At 41.5% G+C, this 20,322-nt stretch overlaps 1 protein-coding gene across 16 annotated transcripts in view; it reads right to left on the bottom strand.

Annotated features, from left to right (window-relative positions):
- The window catches only part of LOC127007901 (sodium channel protein para-like), a 160,198-nt gene that overhangs the window by 74,414 nt on the left and 65,462 nt on the right, over positions 1-20,322 (bottom strand). For 15 of the 16 annotated variants that reach the window (XM_050879355.1, XM_050879358.1, XM_050879361.1 and 12 more), the window contains exons 2-3: positions 12,365-12,712; positions 2,571-2,606 (exon numbers count right to left, since the gene is read on the bottom strand). In XM_050879355.1, the coding sequence (XP_050735312.1) occupies positions 2,571-2,606; positions 12,365-12,511 (183 nt within the window). In that variant the 5' untranslated portion in view covers positions 12,512-12,712. The remainder of the gene's footprint in view (positions 1-2,570; positions 2,607-12,364; positions 12,713-20,322) is intronic. The other variant, XM_050879365.1, reaches the window with a different exon arrangement.

Genomic DNA, 20,322 nt, shown 5'->3' on the forward strand with positions numbered 1-20,322 from the left:
TGAGAATGTTTATATTATCGAAGAATTTCTGGCACATTCAAATTTACCCAAAAACTTCCACCTAAATCGTCAGGAAGTTAAAGTTTATGATTCAGCTGCGACGTGGGAGTGTGAGGAGGAGGAGGAGGAGGAGGAGGGGTGAGGACAGGTGTGTAGGCAGAGAGGAGAGGCAAGTTAAGAGAGGAGAAAAGAGGACGCGGAGGAGGGGGAGGAGAAGGAGGAGGGCCAGGTAGGAAGAAACAGTTATGATGGCACAGCAAAGGAGGAGGTTGTGGAGCACGAGGAGGAAGGGAAAGGAAAACGGAGGTAAGGTGAGGACGGTGAAGGCAAGGGAAGATTAGGTTAAGGCAAGACGGGCGAGTGGGCAAGGGAAAAGGTAAGGAAGAATGTGGAGGTGTGTGAGATTCCGCGGCTGAGGGCGGGAAATGAAGGTAAGGGAAGATAAGGGAAGGTAAGTTAGCCGCTGGTAAAGAAAGATCAGGGATTGGGATTGACCAGCGGAAGGCGTGGGTGGAGGAGGGGAAAGACAGAAGAGATCAAAGGTAAGAAGAAGGGAGAATAAAGACGGGAAAGGGGAGAAGAGGGTACAGAGTAGATGAGGGGAAATGGTAAAAGAAGGAAAGAGAGAAGAGGAGAGAGGATAGAAGAGGGGAAAGGTTAGAAGGGATACCAAAGAAGAGGGGAAAAGGTAGAAGGGAAATGGTAGTAAAGGGGAAAGGGTAGAAGAAGGTGAAAGAGAGGAAAAAGGGAAAAGGGTAAAAGAAGGAAAGAGAGAAGGGGAGAGAGGATAGAAGAGGGGAAAGGCTAGAAGGGACACCAAAGAAGAGGGAAAAAGGTAGAAGGGAAAGGGTAGAAGAAGGTGAAAGAGAGGAAAAAACGGGAAAGGGTAGAAGTGGGAAAGGATAGAAGAGGGGAAATGGTAGAAGGCACACGAAAGAAGAGGGGAAAAGGTAGAAGGGAAATGGAAGTAAAGGGGAAAGGGCAGAGAAAAAAGGAAAGGGTAGAAGAAGGGAAATAACAAGAATGGGTATGGGCAAGGGAGTAGCTTGTGTAGGTAAGGGAAGGTTAGGTTATGAAGAAGATGAAGGAAAGTGACATATTAAGAGAAGAGGTTGGGGAAGGTAAGAGGGAAAGTTGTTAACGTAATAATATAAGAGAAGAGATCGGTTTTACTGGGAGGATGAGTGAGTGATAGTACGTTTGAATATGAAAATGAAGCAATGGCAGGGAAAGATTAGGGCAAGGGAAGGAAAGTATCGTATTGTGAAAGTTAGATTTATCAAGGAAATAGATAAAGAAAATTAGACTTCAACAGATGGATTACAAACGGGAAATTAGTTAAGGAGAATGACTGATAGGGAAAGGACAGGTAATGGATGAGTTAAAACAGTATATCTAAGTAGTGGTGATTAAATACGCTAGCTTAGGTAAATGAGAGTGACTGATTAGATATGAACAGGTAAGACCGGAGTGAGCGAACAGGTGAGGCCAGGTAAGACAATGACTGGCCAGGTGAAGAGAGGCAAAGTGAAGGTGAAAGTGGAAGCCCAGCGTGAGTGACCAAGATATAAAAAGGTACCTGAAAGAGAAACGAATGGGCAGGTGAAGGTGATAATTAATAGCTAGCAGGTGAGAGGTGACAGGTAAGGCAGGTGAGAAGTAGATCATCAAGGTAACCAGGTCAGTCAGGCACCGGCTCATGCAAGATGGACAACTCTCGAATGATCTTAAAACTAATTCGTATTCTTTGATAAGTGTTGCATGTGAGGAGATTAGATAAGTACTGGGTAATATAGGTAATGTGTATGGAATTCCACCTTAAAACTAATCTGAAACACAAAAGCACTTCCTTAACTTATTTTTTGGGGTGTTTGATGTGAGTAAGTTTAGATATCCGCCTTAAAACTAATATGAAACAGTACATTAGTTCTTTCTTGTTGAGTCCCACGAGGTTCAAAAACGCCAATGGACAAAAGGAGACAAAACCAAAGCAATTTTATATTATTTTTTTTAGGTTTCGTTTATGTGAGAGGCAAAGAAAAGCTTGTAATGTTTAGGTTTGCAGCGCTGTGTGTGTGTGTGTGTGTGTGTGTGTGTGTGTGTGTGTGTGTGTGTGTGTGTGTGTGTGTGTGTGTGTGTGTGTGTGTGTGTGTGTGTGTGTTGTGTGTGTGTGTGTGTGTGTGTGTGTGTGTGTGTGTGTGTTGCCATCCTGCGTGACGCGCCCACTGTGAGGTAGGTGTCCAGGTAGTACTAAGAGGCAGCGAGGTGAGGGGGGCGGGGGGGGGAAGTGAGGTGAGGTGAGGAGTGAGGCGAGGTGAAGCCCGTGACCCCAGGCACCGGATGAGGTCAGTCTTGTTGACCTCACCAAACGGGGCAGGTGTTTATGGGGGCTTTAGATGGAGGGTCAGGGAGGGAGGCAGCAAGAGGCTATAGAGGTAGACACATGACCAACTAAAGAGTGGATCAGTCATTACAGGTAACCAAACGAAACCAAAGGAAATATTCGAGTCAATCCATGAGAGAGTTAGAGAGAGATAGAGAGAATAAAATAAGAGCAGGCAAACCCTTACTTCTTTCTTCTTTCTGCCAAATTTCATTCCACCACCCTGGAGGTATCGGGGAGAAGGGAGACACTGCGGTTAGGAAGGTACACATACACGCACACGCGCGCGCAACTCACGCACGCACAGAAGACAAGGTGCGGGCACAATGCAGCACATTAAGGGAAGCTGGACACTCAAGGGGAAGAAAGAGGGGTGTGGGAGGGTGAGGGGGTTGCAGGGGAGAGGGAGGGGACAAGGGGGCGCTATATTAAACGGGAGAATTTGAGGGGGTGCTAAAATAGTTTGGAGAGGTGCGGGGAATGGAGACAACAATGAGAACTAGTAAATGGAGGAAAAGAAGGACATGGAGGGGGTTGCAGGGGAGTGGGGGGACAAGGGGGCACTATATTAAACGGGAGAAATTGAAGAGGTGCTAAAAAGGTTTGGAGAAGCGCGGGGAATGGAGACAACAATGAGAACTAGTAAATGGAGAAAAGAGAAGTGAATGGAGTGGGTTGCAGCGGCTGGGGGCAAGTGAGCACTATTAAAAACGTGAGCTATAAAGGGATTACTAACACTACTAAGTAAATATAAGTGGGTATAGGTGGAGGGAACTGGGCGGTAGAGGGTATTTGAAGCAGACTCTATCAGGGACACGAGAATAGCAACAAAAATGAGAGAAAAAGATATGAAGTGCAAAAAACGAGAGCACTATTAAAATTGAAGGTTTACGAGTCACAAAATAGGGGGGAAAAGGGGAACCGGAGAGGGAGATCTATATACTAGGTCAAAAAAGGGTGCCAAAGGGAGGAAAGGGAGGAACCACTAATAAAGGGTTAAGGGTAAAAGGGGACAAAAGCGAAAACATTGAGGTAGAAAAGGGACGCATTAGGGTTGTGGGGAAGGGGTGGGAAACGTGAAAAGGGGGAAGGGAGGAGGATTAGCTAAACACATATTGAAGGGGGGGATAAGAGCGTATGGCAGGGGTACATAAAAGGGGTGGTTACTAATGGAAGGGGGAGGTGGAATAGGGAGGGTGGAAAGGGGAGAAAAAAGGGACTCTACATAACGATAACAAGTGGAGGGGATGGCTACAGGGGGAACAAGAGGGGAGACGAGTGGAAGAGTGGGAAGGGAGGGAAAGTCTGGCAAGGGGGGTGGAGGGGAGTGGAGGGGCGGACAGGGCAACCACGTGGAGGCGGCGGGGCGCATACTCTGGGGGAGAGAGAGATGATCGGTCCACTGCTGAGGGGGGAACAAGGGGAGAGGGGAGAAGGGAAAACATCTTAAAATCTGGGATGTATGTAAAGGGTGCTAAATGACTAAAGGGAGAGAGGGAGAGATCCGTCACTGCTGAGGGGAGTACAAAGGGAGGAATAACGAAGGGGAGAGGGGAGATAATATAATAAGGGGGAAATGAAGGGGGAGAAAGGGAAGGAAAACACGAACCCTCTACGGGGAAGGAAAATAAGTTAAGGGGAGATAGAAAGTGCAAAAGAAGGGGAAATAGAACATTGAAGGGGTGAAAATAAGCTAATGGGGAGAATAAGTGCACAAAATAGGGGAGAATAGGGAGATAAGGAGAATAATAAAAGAACATTCCCTTCACTCTTACCGAAAAAGACAAACAAACAAAAATGTTAATGGGGAGACTAAAAGAGATAAAAAAGATAGCATTGTTTAGTAAGGGAGAGAGGGAGAGGGGAGAGGGGAGGCCATGGGGAGGGAAGGGGAAGGGGGAGGGGAGGAAAGAGACAAGCTATTAACAGGACAATAGGCTGCAGGACAAGATTTTTCTGGAGAGGAGGAAAAAAAGGGGAGGAGAAGCGAACATGTTAAAGGTTGTTAATGAGAATACACAGACAAGCACATTGAACAGGGTATGGAGACAATGGGAACAACAACAACAACAACAACAATAATAATAATAATAATAATAATAATAATAATAATAATAATAATAATAATAATAATAATAATAATAATAATAATAATAATAATAATAATAATAATAATAATAATAATGGTAGTAAAAGCACATTAAGAGACAAGTTAATGGACACAGAAGCACACGATTGATAGGGTAAAATAAGCGTACACACACACACACACACACACACACACACACACACACACACACACACACACACACACACACACACACACATGGGCACACTTCGTCATATATAGTTACGTAATTATTTAAAAACATATTTTCTTCCCTTCCTTTAGTCTACGAGGTCTACCTTTTGCATACCTGTCTTAATCGTGTTCCCGTCTTTCTCCCTCACAATTTCTTTTTCCCCACAGAAGATAGACAAATATAGATGAAAAGATAGCTCGATAGATAGACAGAGAGACCATGATAGAGAATTCCAAAGTTCATGTAGTAACTATTTATTATCATTGCCAAATTGCAGAACTATTTAGTAATGATCTATAGCAATTTTGACAAGTTAAAGACCAGGCTCATAAAACTCCATAGATCAATAGACAGAGGTAGATGGATAGAGAGAAAGACCGAGACAGAGAATTCCAAAGTGTATGTAGCAACCAATCACCCTCGCCAGTTTCCAGAGCTAACAGAAAACGATCTGTAGCATATTTTGTCAAGTTAAATACAAGGCTTATAAAATTCCATAGATATATAATAGAGGTAGATTGACTGAGAGAGACGGAGATAGTGAATTCCGAAGCGTATGTGGCTATGAATGATCACCCTCGCCACTTTCCAGAACTAATTGAAAACGATCTGTAGGAATTTTGTCAAGTTAAACACCAGGCATATAAAATTCCATAGATATATAATAGAGGTAGATTGACTGAGAGAGACGGAGATAGTGAATTCCGAAGCGTATGTGGCTATGAATGATCACCCTCGCCACTTTCCAGAACTAATTGAAAACGATCTGTAGGAATTTTGTCAAGTTAAACACCAGGCTCATAAAACTCCGTGATAATATTAATCGGAGGGAGAATCTACGTTATAAAAGCCGAATCCGTGAAACATTTACTACTCTTTTTATTTTATTTTTTGGCTTAATCCTCCGGTCGAATAATAATATATGCGATGGTGGATTCTTTTTTTTTTCTTTTTTTTGTGTGTAGAGGTGAAGTATTTTTTTTTTTTTTGAAAGCCGGAAAGGATCAACAACAACAACAAAAAACTTCCCTAATCCTGACCATCGTCGATTTTATTTATTTATTTGTTTGTTTATTAATTGTTACCGCGAACCAATGGATAGAAAAGTTACTAGGGATTTTTATTTTTGATTTGCATTTTATTATTTTTGGACCCGGTTGGAATTATCTTTATCCTTATTTTTATTTTCTTCTTATTATTTCTTTATTCTTCTGTATTACTGGAATTTTCTTTATTACCCCAAAAAAATGGAATAACGAAAAAAAATTAGATATTTATTGGTGTGTTTGTGTGTGTTTAGAGATAGATAGATAGATACATAGATAGATAGATAGATAGATAGAGCGAGAGAGAGAGAGAGAGAGAGAGAGAGAGAGAGAGAGAGAGAGAGAGAGAGAGAGAGAGAGAGAGAGAGAGAGAGAGAGAGAGAGAGAGAGAGAGAGAGAGAGAGAGAGAGAGAGAGAGAGAGAAAGGGGGAGGGAGAAACTGTACTCTAAAAATAATGAATAGATATATTACAAGAGAAAAGTGAAGTATTAATGTGAATATTTTATCATTACTTGAACCTTTAAAGAGTAAGAGGGAAAGAACGGGGAGGGAACTACACTATATAAAAATAATACATTGATTTAATACAGAAAACTACGTACGGTATTAACTCGAGTATTTGTCTGAACCCATTGTCATTAGTTACGGTGAGCCAATGGTTGAGTCCCTGAATTTTTACGGATGGGAAGTTTAGTGTTTAAAATCTTCCGAAAAAAATAAATAAACAGAATAAATTTGATGTCTGTATTTGGGTGTTTATTTGAATATTAATTAGTTTCACCGTGAGCCAATAATTGCGTTCTTGATATTTTTTTATTGAAGGGAAATTTACTGCTTAAAAAAAGGAGGAAATTGACATGAATTTAGCTTTTTATCTGAATCTATTAATTATTGCCAAAAAAAGTGAGTTCCCGAATTTCATAAAGAAGGGAATTTTACGGCTAAAAAAGAACCACGAAACAGTAGAAAATAGACCTATGAATTTAGCTTTTTATCCGAATCTATTAATTATTGCCAAAAAAGTGAGTTCCCGAATTTCATAAAGAAGGGAAATTTACCGCTTAAAAATCCCAAATACAGAAGAAAAACTGAGATATGTGTTTAGTAATTTAATTCAATCTATTTATCATTGTTGGCGTGAGTTTTTTCTTTGAGTGTTTACGAATATCATCAGAAAAAATATTTACGTTTAACATAAGCAATCTTGTATATGTAAATCATTGAAGGGAAGAGTGCCCATGGGAAACACACACACACACACACACACACACACACACACACACACACACACACACACAAACGCCCCCTCCCCTCCACACACACACAGATCCAAAACATTCCAAAATAATAAAGAATGGATGAAATGGGCACCCAAAGAGGGAACGAAAGAAGGAGGGTAAAAAAAAAAGGGAGGAAGGCACAGAAGCACATTTAAAGGGACGCGAAAACACACAAGCTCGAGGCACATAAGGGGACACAAGGGCGCACCACATCTAAGAGGACACACTCGTTGAAGGCCAAGAAAAAAACGGAGGGAGGAAGAAAGAGGGAAACCAGGGGAGGGGGGGGGGGGGTTGAGGAACTAGAAAAAAAAGGGAAAAAATAATCGTACTCCTAAGAAAGTAAACAGTATACCGACAAATGGAAGAGATAAAAAAGGAAGAAATAATTGTACTCTTAAGATAAATGAACGTTAAGGATTAGAAGGGAAGGGAGAACACTAGCCGGGGAAAGGGCATTAAAAAGGGAGCATTAGTTTTATACCCTTATGAAAACAATAATAAAAGGGAGAGTACGGTGAAGAAGGACGAGAAAAAGAGGAAAAAATATAATTGTACTCTTAAAATAAATGAACGTTAATGATTAGCAGGGAAGGGAGAACACTAGCCGGGGAAAGGGCATTAAAAAGGGAGCATTAGTTTTATAACCTTATGAAAACAATAATAAAAGGGAGAGTACAGTGAAGAAGGACGAGGAAAAGAGGAAAAAATATAATTGTACTCTTAAGATGAATGAACGTTAAGGATTAGCAGGGAAGGGAGAACACTAGCCGGGGAAAGGGCATTAAAAAGGGAGCATTAGTTTTATAACCTTATGAAAACAATAATAAAAGGGAGAGTACGGTGGAGAAGGACGAGAAAAAGAGGAAAAAATATAATTATACTCTTAAAATAAATGATGTTAGAGAAATATATGAGACGGGAGAACACCAGCGAGGGAAAAGGGACATTAAAAGGGAACGTTACTTTTTTTATACTCCTTACGAAGAAGAATGGTAGAGAAAAAAAGAGAAAGGAAGGCGGGACGCAGGGAAGACATTGAAGGTTTAGGAAGAGAATATATACTGATAGAGAAGAGAATGAGAAGAAGTAGGAAAACAGAGGCTTATACGGTCATTAACAAGAAAAGTGAAGAGAATGACTAATTTGAGTAGAGAATGAAAAACAAACAAATTACAGAGGGTCAGGGAGAGCTTACTTATAGAGAAGAAAATGAGAAGAAGTAGGGAAACAGAGGCTTAAAAGGACGTTAATGAGAAAAGTGAAAAGAATGACCAGGAGATTTTACTGACAGAGAAGAGATAGAGAAGTAGAGGTTTATAAGATCATTAATGAGAAAAGTGAAAAGAATGACCAATTAGAGTAGAGTAGAAAATTAAAAACAAACAATGATTTCAGAGGCTCAGGGAGATTTTACTGACAGAGAAGAGATAGAGAAGTAGAGGTTTATAAGATCATTAATGAGAAAAATATAGCGAGTGACCAATTAAAGTAGAACAGAGAATGAAAAAAAAAACAGATTACAGAGGTCAGGAAGAGTTTACTGATAGAGAAGAGAATGAGAAGAGATAGAGACTTAGAGGCTTATAAGATCATTAATGAGAAAAATATAGCGAGTGACCAATTAAAGTAGAACAGAGAATGAAAAAAAAACAGATTACAGAGGTCAGGAAGAGTTTACTGATAGAGAAGAGAATGAGAAGAGGTAGGGAAGTAGAGGCTTATTAGGTCATTAATGTGAAAAGTGAAGAGAATGACCAATTAGAGTAGAGTAGAGAATGAAAAAAGAGACTGCAGAGGTTCATGAGTATACCAATAAGAACAGTCAAGGGGACGATATTATAGAAAGCGGGAATAAATTAACTTGGAACATAGAAACTCATGAACTGAATATGCTGAACACAGATTAGATGGGGGGGACTAAAGGGAAGTTGGACGGGTTGAAGAAGAAGAAAATAGATGGATAAAATTACACAAGTTCAAAACATCTGGAATATCACGAGGTTAAAGGGAGGGTCGAGCATATAGGACACATACCAATACCATTACAAAATTAGTGTTCAGTGAAGGGATGAGGGACGTGAGAGAGGGAGGGTAACCATGGAAAGCAATACACGGATAAATATATGTAAAAGGCAAGACTACGGTTACTGGTTGGAGTTATATAAAGAGAGATAAAAATGTAAAGATAATCATGACAATAAGAAAAATAATGATGTCAGTAAAACACACATACATACACACTCACACACTTGTACATGGGGAAAAATTGGATAGACAGGAAATAAGGGATGGGATTGAAGGGATAAATTAGAAAATAAAACAGAAAGGGGTTAAGGAGTAAGGATAAGGATGATAACAAAGGATAAGGATGATGATAACACATACATAAACACCCACCCACACATACACACAATAATATAAGGAGAAAAAAAGACCCTGGATAAAAGAAGAGATAAGGGACGGGTGGGATTGAGGGGGGAATGACGTAAAATGAAAAACAGAAAACGGAGGAGGGGAGAGATGGTTTAGGGGGGTGGAAAACATACACTACACACCCTGAACACCACACAAACACCACACAAACACCATAAAACACTGTACAGGCTGGAAAAAAATAACCGTTAGTGAGGGAGAGTTAGGAAGACTTGGAGGAACAACAGGAAATCAGATCAAGGAAAAAGGAAAGGAAAAAAAATACACAAACCAAATAAACAACAGAAAAAACATACACACTGCAACAAACAACAGCAATTATACAACAACAACAACAACAAGAGTAACAGTAATAGCAACACTCACAACAACAATTATAAAACCATTAGTACAGAAGAAAACAAGAATAATACTGGTAATGAGACTCGCATAAGTAAGTAAATGGGGGAATAGGGAAAAGGGAGATAAAGAAGTAGTAATAACAACAACAACAATAGCAATAGCACTCACACACCAAGAATTAAAACACGATTAGGAGATAATTAAAAAAAAAAGAACAACTCTGGTAATAAGACTCAGAGAAGTAAATAGGGGATAGAAATGGGATAAAAAAAAGAGTAGTAATAATAATGATAATACCAACAACAACAACAACAACAATTTTCTACAAAGCCTGACAGAAAGAGGAACGCTGAAGGGAAAACGGACAGAGGAGACGGGAGGGTTCGGCGCGGCCCCACCAGCTCGGCCCCGTCCGTGTTCCCATTTTGCATGACTCCGAGAGGTTAGCCTGACGGGGGCGGGGCAAAGGGGGGGGGGGGGGTAGGGATGCAGGGGGGGGGGCGAGGGGGGCGGTCAGGGGGGCCGAACTGCTGGCACGACGAACCCTCCCGATGCAGTTGCCAACGGTCGCGATAAATGTTGAATCAAAAGGTCACGGGTCACAGAGGCGCCACGGTGAGTCCTCCTCCTCCTCTTCCTTTTCTTCCTCCTCCTCTTCTTCCTTTTCTTCCTACTCCTTCTTAGCAACCTAGATTTCCTACTCTTCCTCTGTCTTTTCCTCTTTCTCGTCCTCTTTTTTTTCCTTCTGCTTTGTTTCCTTCCCTTTCTATTTTCTGTTCCTTCAACAAGTTTTCCTTTCATTCTCTTCCCTATCCTCTTCCTTCTACTTATCCTTCTTCTTCTTCCTATTACTTTTCCTTTTCCTCCTCTTCTTTTCCTTCCTACTCTCCTTCTTCCTTCTCATCCCTCTCTTCCTCCTAGATTTCCTTTTCATTTCAATTCTTTCTCTTCTACTTAACCTCCTTCCCTTTCATTCTTCTATTCCTTCTACTTCTATTTCTTCCCCTCCTTCTACTTAACGTCTTTCCCTTATTCTTTCTACTCATGTTTTTATTTTCCTCTTCCTCTTTTTTCCCATTTTCCTCTTCCCTATCCACCAGCAACTTCTCATTCTTTCATAAATTTCCTTATTTTTCCCATCTACTTCACTTCCTCTTAATTCTACTTCCCTTGTTCCTTTTCTTCCTGTACCTATTTCTCCTCATCTTGTCTTTTCCTCTCATTCTCTTCTTTTTCCCAATCCCACTCCTCCGTCTACTCCTTTCCTTGCTCCTGGTTTCCCTGTCCCTCCCACTCCTATTCCTCCCATCTCCTACTCTTTGTTTTCCTCCTCCTCCTACTCCCACAACTTTTTCTGCTCCAATTCCTCCCGTTCTTCCCGCCCTTACTGTTCCCTCTCTCTTTTTAATCCTCTTCCTCCTCTTGTTCTCTCTCCTCCTCCTACTCTTCCTGTTTCTCCTACTTCATTTTCTACTCTCCTTGTTCCTATTTCTTCCGCTCTTCATTCTCCCTGCTGTTCCTCCTCTTCCTGCTTATCCTACTCTTTTTCGTATTCCTCTTCCTCTTCCTTCTCCACTTCATCCTCCAATATTTTCTACCGCACTCTTTCTACTCCTCTTTTTCCTCCTCCTATTTATTCTTCTCTTACCACTCTTCCTCCCATTCTCCCTCTCCTCCGCATCCTCCTCTTCCTCTTCCTTCTCCACCTGATCCTCCAATATTTTCTACCGCACTCATTCTACTTCTCTTGTTCCTCCTCCTATTTATTTTTCTCTATCCACGCTTCCTCCCATTCTCCCTCTCCTCCTCCTCCTCCTCCTCCTCCTCTTCCTCTTCCTTCTCCACCTATCCTCCAATATTTTCTACCGCCCTCTTTCTACTCCTCTTGTTCTTCCTCCTATTTATTTTTCTCTATCCACGCTTCCTCCCATTCTCCCTCTCCTCCTCCTCCTCCTCCTCCTCCTTCCGCTAGCTTCTGTGGCCGTGTAATCAAGGTGCGGTTGAGTGCTGGCAACGGAGGAGGCGAAGTAGGTCACCGCGGCGCCTCCACTCGGGCACATGAAGACTAAGAGGGCCAGGGAGCGTTTCTGATTGTTTGGGTTTGAGGTTCGGTTAGTTTAGGCTTTTTTTGGGGGGGTTATTTTTTTTTTATTGGTTTGTTAGTTCGCTTCATTTCTCCGTCTACTGGTTATTCTTTCTTCTTTCTTTTTTTTTCTTTTTCTACGTTATTATTATTAGTACCTTCTAGTCTTCTGGGGTACTTTTTTTATTTCTCTACGATTTTTTTTCTATTTTCTTTTTTATTTTGTCTTTTTTTCTGTATTTTTTTCTGTTACCTAAAAAAAACTAACCAAAAATTGTTCGCATTTCTACTCTTACTACTGCTACTACTACTACTACTACTACTACTACTACTACTACAACAACTGCTTTTCTACTCCTCCTCCTTCTCCATCTAGTACTCCATCACCACTCCTTCTCTTCCACCTCCACCTTCTCCTCCTCCTCCTTCTCCTCCTCCTCCTCCACCAACAACTACAACAACTTCTACTCCTACTCCAGCTGGGCCTTACCTCCCCCTCCTCCTTCTTCTTTTGTAGTTCATTCTTCTTAGCATTTTCCTCGGCGATGCGAGCTTCTATGGCAGCGAGACTTTCCTGTGTGAACGGGCGAAACACACTTCGTTCCTCTTCATTCAAGCTCTCGGATTCTTCACTCATGGTCTATAACGAGGACCAGTGCATGACCGCCCGAACTGGCTGGCTTCCTGCTGCTTCTACTGTCTCGGCGTCTGCTGTCCGCTGCTGATACTGCTGCTGCTGCTGCTCAATCGGCTGGTACTGCTGGTGATGAAGAAGCTGGTGTGTTTGATACTCGAAGGTGGTCTTAGCTGCTCCCACACACCTACCGCAGCTCCACCACTGAAAGGGAGAGAGAGAGAGGTGGTTAGAGGGAGTCTGGAAGTAGTAAAGAGGAGTGAGATTGGAGATGTGTGTGAGTGTGTGTGTGTGTGTGTGTGTGTGTGTGTGTGTGTGTGTGTGTGTGTGTGTGTGTGTGTTGGGGATGACTGTTAGGAAAGAGAAAGTGTTATAGAGACGTTAATTGTCAGGGAGAAAGACAGGAAGGTGGTTAGAGGGAGTCTGATAGCGGTGGGGAAGGTTGTGTTTAAGTGATGGGGTGGGAGAGTGTTATAGAGACATTGTAGTGGTGGTGGCGTGCGAGGCATTGGGAGAGAAAGAAAGATAACAGTGGTGATGACTTTCATAGTGGTTGTGGTGGTAGCGTAGTAGTAGTAGTAGTAGTAGTAGTAGGTGGTAGGAGATTGAGGAACGATAGTGTTATAGAGACGTTGCTTGTGGTAGTGGTGTGTGTTTGTGTGTCAAGGGTGTGTCTGGTTGCTTTATTAATATTAGTGGCGGTGGTGGTGGTGGTGGTGATGTATGAATGTATGTGTGTATTTCCTTCAGTTGTGTAAGACTGTATTGAATGTGTGTTGTGCAAGAGTTTGATGTGTGTGTGTGTGTGTGTGTGTGTGTGTGTGTGTGTGTGTGTGTGTGTGTGTGTTAGGGTACATTCGCATATTTTAACACCCTTCCGTAGCACCCCCCCCCACCCCACAAACACAAACACAAAAAGGCAGACCACAACACCTGTCACAACACCTGCGTGGCGCTGAAAGTGAGCCACAACACATTAGTCACATCATTAACGACAGGTATAAACACACACACACACACACACACACACACACACACACACATATGATACCTCTCAAAAGTGTGTGTGTGTGTGTGTGTGTGTGTGTGTGTGTGTGTGTGTGTGTGTGTGTGTGTGTGTGTGTGTGTGTGTGTGTGTGTGTGTGTGTGAGGCTCACATTGATCGTCACGAGCGTGACGTCACACATCCGGGCCTTGGCTGGTCGGCTGAGTTAAAGGGCAGAGTGCCTCCCAGCCTTGGGCGTGTACACCTTCATGTGGGTCAGTGTGTGTGTGTGTGTGTGTGTGTGTGTGTGTGTGTGTGTGTGTGTGTGTGTGTGTGTGTTTCTGTCTATCTGTATGTTCTGCCTGTCTCTTTCTCCCTGTCTGTCCGTCTCTCCGTGCTACACCAACACCAACACACACACACACACACACACACACACACACACACACACACACACACACACACACAGCCGCAGCAAACACCGCGGGAACAAAGGCGCAGCGGGGAGTAATCAGGGAGTGACGGCCGAGGAGAGAAGGAACCGATAATCACCTGTACACCTGCCTTCATTAACACGTCAATTACCTGCCCTGGGACCCTACGCCTACTCCTCCCCTCCCCCCTCCCTCACACACAAACACACACACAGACAAACAAACACGAATCCACTCCCTAGCTCAATATATTCTAGCCTGCACAAACTCACCATCAGAAACAATTAAAAAAGCACCAACCAAAATGAGAGAAACAAACACACACACACACACACACACACACACACACACACACACACACACACACACACACACACACACACACACACACACACACACACAAACACGACACATATCCATTCCCTAGCTCAGTATATTCTAACCTGCACAAACTCACTATCACAAACAATTTAAAAAGCACCAACGACAACGAGAAACAAACATCACCATTACCATCACTAAACCACCACCCACGCACCACCCACGCTATCACAACCACCACCACCGCCATACACACACATACACACACACATACACACACGGCAATCAGCGTACACAGTCACCTCTAAACACCTGCTGGCCTGGACTAATGAGGGAAGCTTTAGAATCACGAGGAGCGCCTGAGTCAAGGTTGGAAGGGAGACTACCTTAAGCCCTTCTCTCTCTCCCTCCCTCTCTCTCTCTCTCTTTCCCTTCCCTCCCTCTCTTTCCTCCCCCTCCTCCTCTTTATTTATTGTCCCCATAAAGGTCTATAGCACGACGGAAGAGTTTGAGGTCCTCTTTTTTTGGGGGGTATTCGTCTCCTCTTGGTCCTCTTTCTCCACCTCCTTCTCCTACTGTTTTCCTGCTTTCTCCTCCTCTTCCTTTTGCTTCTACTCCTCCTCCTCCTCTTCCTCTTCCTTCTACTACTGCTACTCTTCCTCTTCCTCCTCCTCTTCTATCTTCTATTGGCCCTCCTCCTCCTACTCCTCCTTTTCTTCACCCTACTGCTCCTCTTCCTCTTCTTTCTGTTACTGGTCCCCCCTCCTCCTCCTCCTCCTCCTCCTCCTCCTCCCCATATAGAGAAGGGGTGCAGTGTGTCACGGCCGCCCACTGACTCCCCTTCAGAGCTGTTCAAACACGGCCCGGCTCCACTTACTGTCTGTTCCTTTCATCGCTATGTTATGGAAGTGCCTTGATTCATCCCCCCTCTAAAAGACTCTTGACTGCCCTTGCCCTTGTCGCTGGTTGTGTGGGAGTTGAATTTTTTTATAGCGTGTGTGTTATTTCAATGGAGTTTATATTTTTTTCTTTTTTTAGTTAGGGTTTGTATGAGTGGTTTTTTTATTATTGTTTTATGTTTGTGTTATTTCTATGGACTTCTTTTTCCCTTTTAGTTAGTTAGTTACGAATGAGTTTGCTTAATTACTGTTTTTGTTTTGGGTATTTTTCTGTATTCTTTCCTTTCCTTTGAGTTAGTTAGGTACGAATGAATTCTTCTGTAATTGCTTTTTTCTGTTATTTCCACACATTTAACCTTCCTTTTGAACTTATCCTGGTACGCCTCCTTCGGTTACTGTTTTTGTGTGTGTTATTTCCATAGACTTTACCTTCCTTTTAGCTAACTGAGTTTCAATTGAAGTCTTTCGTTACGGCATTAAAGTTTTTAGGTCGAGAGCTCCATTTAACTTTTCTTTACTGTCCATTCCTCTTTTTTTTTCTTTAGTTGTTGGTTAGATTAGGTTAAGTTAGGTTAGACTAGGTTAGGTTATGCTAGGTTAGGTTAGGGTAGGGTAGGGTAGGGTAGGGTAGGCTAGGCTAGGTTAGGTTAGGGTAGAGTAGGATAGGATAGGTTAGGTTAGGTTAGGGTAGGGTAGGGTAGGATAGGTTAGGCTAGGTTAGGGTAGGGTAGGGTAGGGTAGGGTAGGCTAGGCTAGGTTAGGTTAGGGTAGAGTAGGATAGGATAGGTTAGGTTAGGTTAGGGTAGGGTAGGGTAGGGTAGGATAGGTTAGGCTAGGGTAGGGTAGGGTAGGGTAGGGTAGGATAGGATAGGTCAGATCAGGTTAGGTTAGTCTGTCTGGAGGTAACAACGTAACTCTACATCGCAACAATTCTAAAAAGTCCACCTTCCCTCTTTTTCTAACCTGTCTCTTCTACATATATCGTTACAAAGCGGTCAAGGACGTTGAATACATATCGCCTTTCTACCCTCTTCCGCTAAACATACACCACCCTCTCACCCCTCTCTCTCACTGACACAATCTCTTAGTTCCAACTGACACGTTCTATATATGCACGTGTTGCTGAGATCACTGGATGGCTACAAACAGGCTGAATCTATATTACTCTGCATCTATCTCTCCTTCCTCCGTCCCCCTCCGCTAAACATACCCCACCCTCTCACGCCTCTCTCTCGCTGACACAATCTCTAACTTCCAATTGCTACGTTCTATATATGCACGTGTTGCTGAGATCACTGGATGGCTACAAACAGGCTGAATCTATATTACTCTGCATCTATCTCTCCTTCCTCCGTCCCCCTCCGCTAAACATACCCCACCCTCTCACGCCTCTCTCTCGCTGACACAATCTCTAACTTCCAATTGCTACGTTCTATATATGCACGTGTTGCTGAGATCACTGGGTGGCTACAAATAGGCTGCATCTATCCTCTGAATCTATCTCTCCTTCCTCCGTTCCCCTCAGCTAAATGTACACTACTCTCTCACGTCTCTCTCTCGCTCACACCTCTCTTTTCTAGTTGCAACGTTCTATATGCACGTGTTGTTGAGATCACTGGGTGCTACAAAGAGGCTGCATCTATCCATCTCAACATCTATCTCTTCTTCCCACGTCCTTCTCTTCAACATGCGCCACTTTCTCACGCCTCTCGCTCACTCCTCTTCTCTCTCTCTCTCTCTCTTCCAGTTGCTACGTTCTATATATGCACGTGTTGTTGAGATCATTGGGTGCTACAAAGAGACTGCATCTATCCTTCTCAGCATCTCTCTCTTGTTCCTCCGTCCTTCTCTTAACATACGCCAACCTCTTAAACCTCTTAAACCTCTCTCTTCTGTGTCTGTCTGTGTCTGTGTGTCTCTCTCTCTCTCTCTCTCTCTCTCTCTCTCTCTCTCTCGTAATCGCCGTAACTGGGACACAACGAAGAGTAAAACGGTATTAAAAGATGAGTTCGTATTAAGTCATCAGTCCGTCGTAATAAAGTGGAGCCAATCTTTTTTTCGGCCGATGATGCAACAATATTACAGTTCACGTGAAAAACTGTATACTTTCCTTTTTTCTTTCCCTTCCTTTTTAATTTTCAGGTCAAAGGTGAAAAAAAAAAGAAATAGAGATGACGAATGATGAAGTTTTGTTGCGACTCTAAATGATGAAAGGGGATTTGATACTTTACTTTTTTTCTATTTTTCTCTATTTTCAGGTAAAAGGTATAAAAAAGAAGGGAAAAGCCATGATGTAATAGTTTTTTGTTTTGACTTGCTAATGTTTAAATGCCAACCGATACTTTCCTCGCTAACTTTTTTTCTGTTTTCTTTTCTATTTCCAGGTATAAGGTAAGAAAAAAAAAAGGGGGAAAAGACATAATGCAATAGGTTTTTGTTTTGACTTGCAAATGTTTAAATGCCAACTGATACATTCCTTGCTAACTTCTTTTCTGTTTTCTTTCCTCTCCCTTTTTTTCTATATACGGGTAAGACTTCGGTAAGGAGGAAAAGGAGGAAAAGTCATAATTAAATAATCAAGTTTTGTCTTTACCTTCTAATGACGAAACGCAAATTGTTACTTTCATTTTGCCTTTTCTTCTCTTTTCTTTCCTTTTTTTCATTCTCAGGTAAAAAGTAAAAAAAGGGAAGAAAAGAGGGAAAAAAAGTCATAATAAAGTAAAGTTTTCTCCCTACTCTAATATGATGAAACGCAAATTGAGTTCAGTAGGAAATTGATAGTTCACTTTTTCCCTTTTTTTCAATTTCCAGGTAAGACTTCGGTAAGAAAAAGAAGGAAAAACAGTAATAATTAAATAGCCAAGTTTTGTTTTTGCTTTAATGTTGAAAGGGAAATTGAGATCAGAGGGAAACTGATACTTTACTCTTCCAATTTTTCAATTTCCAGGTAAGACTTCGGTAAGAAAAAGAAGGAAAAACAGTAATAATTAAATAGCCAAGTTTTGTTTTTGCTTTAATGTTGAAAGGGAAATTGAGATCAGAGGGAAACTGATACTTTACTCTTCCCTTTTTTTTAATTTCCAGGTAAGAGTTCGCTAAGAAAAAAAAATGGAGGAAAAACAGTAATAATCAAATATCCAAGTTTTGTTTTTGCTCTAATGTTGAAAGGGAAATTGAGTTCAGAGGGAAACTGATACTTTTCTCTTTAACTTATTTTCCATTTTCTTTCCTCTACTCTTTTCTTTTTTCTACTTTTCCTCGTTCCATTTTTTTCTATTTCCTTTTTCTCGTTCCCTCCTTTTCTATTTACGGGAACAAGTTAGGTAAAAAATAGGGGAAAAGTCATAATTAGGTTTTGTTTTTGCTTTCTAATGGTGAAAATGCATATTGAGTTCAGCGGGAAATTGATACAACTTCTTAAAAACAACTTTCTTACCTTGCCGTTATCTGGGTCTAAGAAACGAGAGAACTATGTAAAATGTTCATGAGTACGGAGAAGGTTGTTTTTTCCCTCTCTCTTTTCCTCTCATTCTACATATCAATCTATTCATTCCTCTCTCTCTTTCCCTCTCATTCTACATATCAATCTATTCATTTTAGCAACACTTTCTTTCCTTGCTGTTGTTTAGGTCAAAGAAACGAGAGACTGATGTAATATAATCATGAATAAGGAGTTCTTTTTTCTTCTCTTTCCCTCTCATTCTAAATATCACTCAATCTTGTTCTCGTTATAGATCTTAACAACACTTTCTTCATTGCTCTTATCTAGGTCAGAAAACTAGAGATTGATGTAATGTGATCATGAGCAAGGGAAGTGTTGTTTTTTCCTCTCTTTCCCTCTCATAATACCTTGGCCAAATTAATTTCTGTGTAAACTGATTAAGCTTCTTGATGCTTCACGTATATATAGGTCAGAGAAAGAGGACGAGGAATATCAGGAAAAATGACTGCAGAAGAGGAAGGAGGAGGGAGAAGTGGAAGAGAAGGAGGAGAAGGAAGAGAATATGGAGTAAGAAGAGAAGGAGGATTAAATGAGGAGAAAACTAAAGAGGACGAGAAATAAGAGGAAAAAGAACTGTGGAAGAGGAAGAGGAAGTGGAAGAGAAGGAAAAATAAGAGAATATGGAGTAAGACGAGGAGGAAGGAGAGGAGAAGGATTTAAATGGAGAGAAAACTAAACTCCTACATTTCTTCTACTTCCACATATGTCACTCCTCTACACGTTATTTCATGTTATCGTTTGCTTACCTATCTTATTCTGAGTTGCATATCTTTTTTCATACTTTTGTACTTTTACTCTGCTTCAATATCTTCCTCTTCCTAGTTTTCCTTCTCCTACATTTCTTCTCCGTTACACGTTATTCAATTGGATCGTTTGCTTACCTATCTTATTCTTATACATGACCTCCTTGCTTAGGCCCTACACGTCTATTATATACTCTTGGTTACGTTTTCTTATCACGAGAACAACTCTTAAAACTCTTCACAGACTTTTGTGGGTACATTATGTTATATATTCATAATTCTAAACTAATTTTCTAACCTTTGCTCACTTCCTCGTAAAGTTAGGTTAGGTTGGGTGCGCTGTGTCGCATATTAACTAACCATTCTACTCATTTTTTCTTAACTTCATTTTTTTCTCCCGGTAAAGTTATAGGTTAGTTTGGTTAATAAGGTACGTTATGCTGCAGACTGCGTTTTGACCTCATTTTCACATTTTCTTTCATTTCCCGGTTAAGTTAGGTTAGTTTAACAAAAGAATAGTGTTACATTTTGCGTTTTGACCTCATTTTCACATTTTCTTTCATTTCCCGGTTAAGTTAGGTTAGTTTAACAAAAGAATAGTGTTACATTTTGCGTTTTTACCTCATTTTCACAATTTCATTCATGTCCCGGTTACGTTAGGTCATTTTTTGAGGTACGTTGTGTGGCATGTAACCTGTATAACTCATGTCGTAAGCTTCATTCTTTTCTCGGCTAGGTTAGGTTAGGTAAGCAGTGTCGCATATGTATTAATTTACCTTCATTTCCCGGCTGTTAGGTTAGATTAGGTAAGGTACATCGTGTAGCATGCAACCTCTTTAACTCTCACGTCGTTAGCTTCATTTTTTCCCGGTTAGGTTAGGTAAGGTTAGGCTACAAGAGAAGATGGCGCCACTATAAACCCTTGCCGGC

The sequence above is a fragment of the Eriocheir sinensis genome, chromosome 36 (genome assembly GCF_024679095.1).
Source record: "Eriocheir sinensis breed Jianghai 21 chromosome 36, ASM2467909v1, whole genome shotgun sequence".
In the NCBI taxonomy this organism is placed as follows: Eukaryota; Metazoa; Arthropoda; class Malacostraca; order Decapoda; family Varunidae; genus Eriocheir; species Eriocheir sinensis.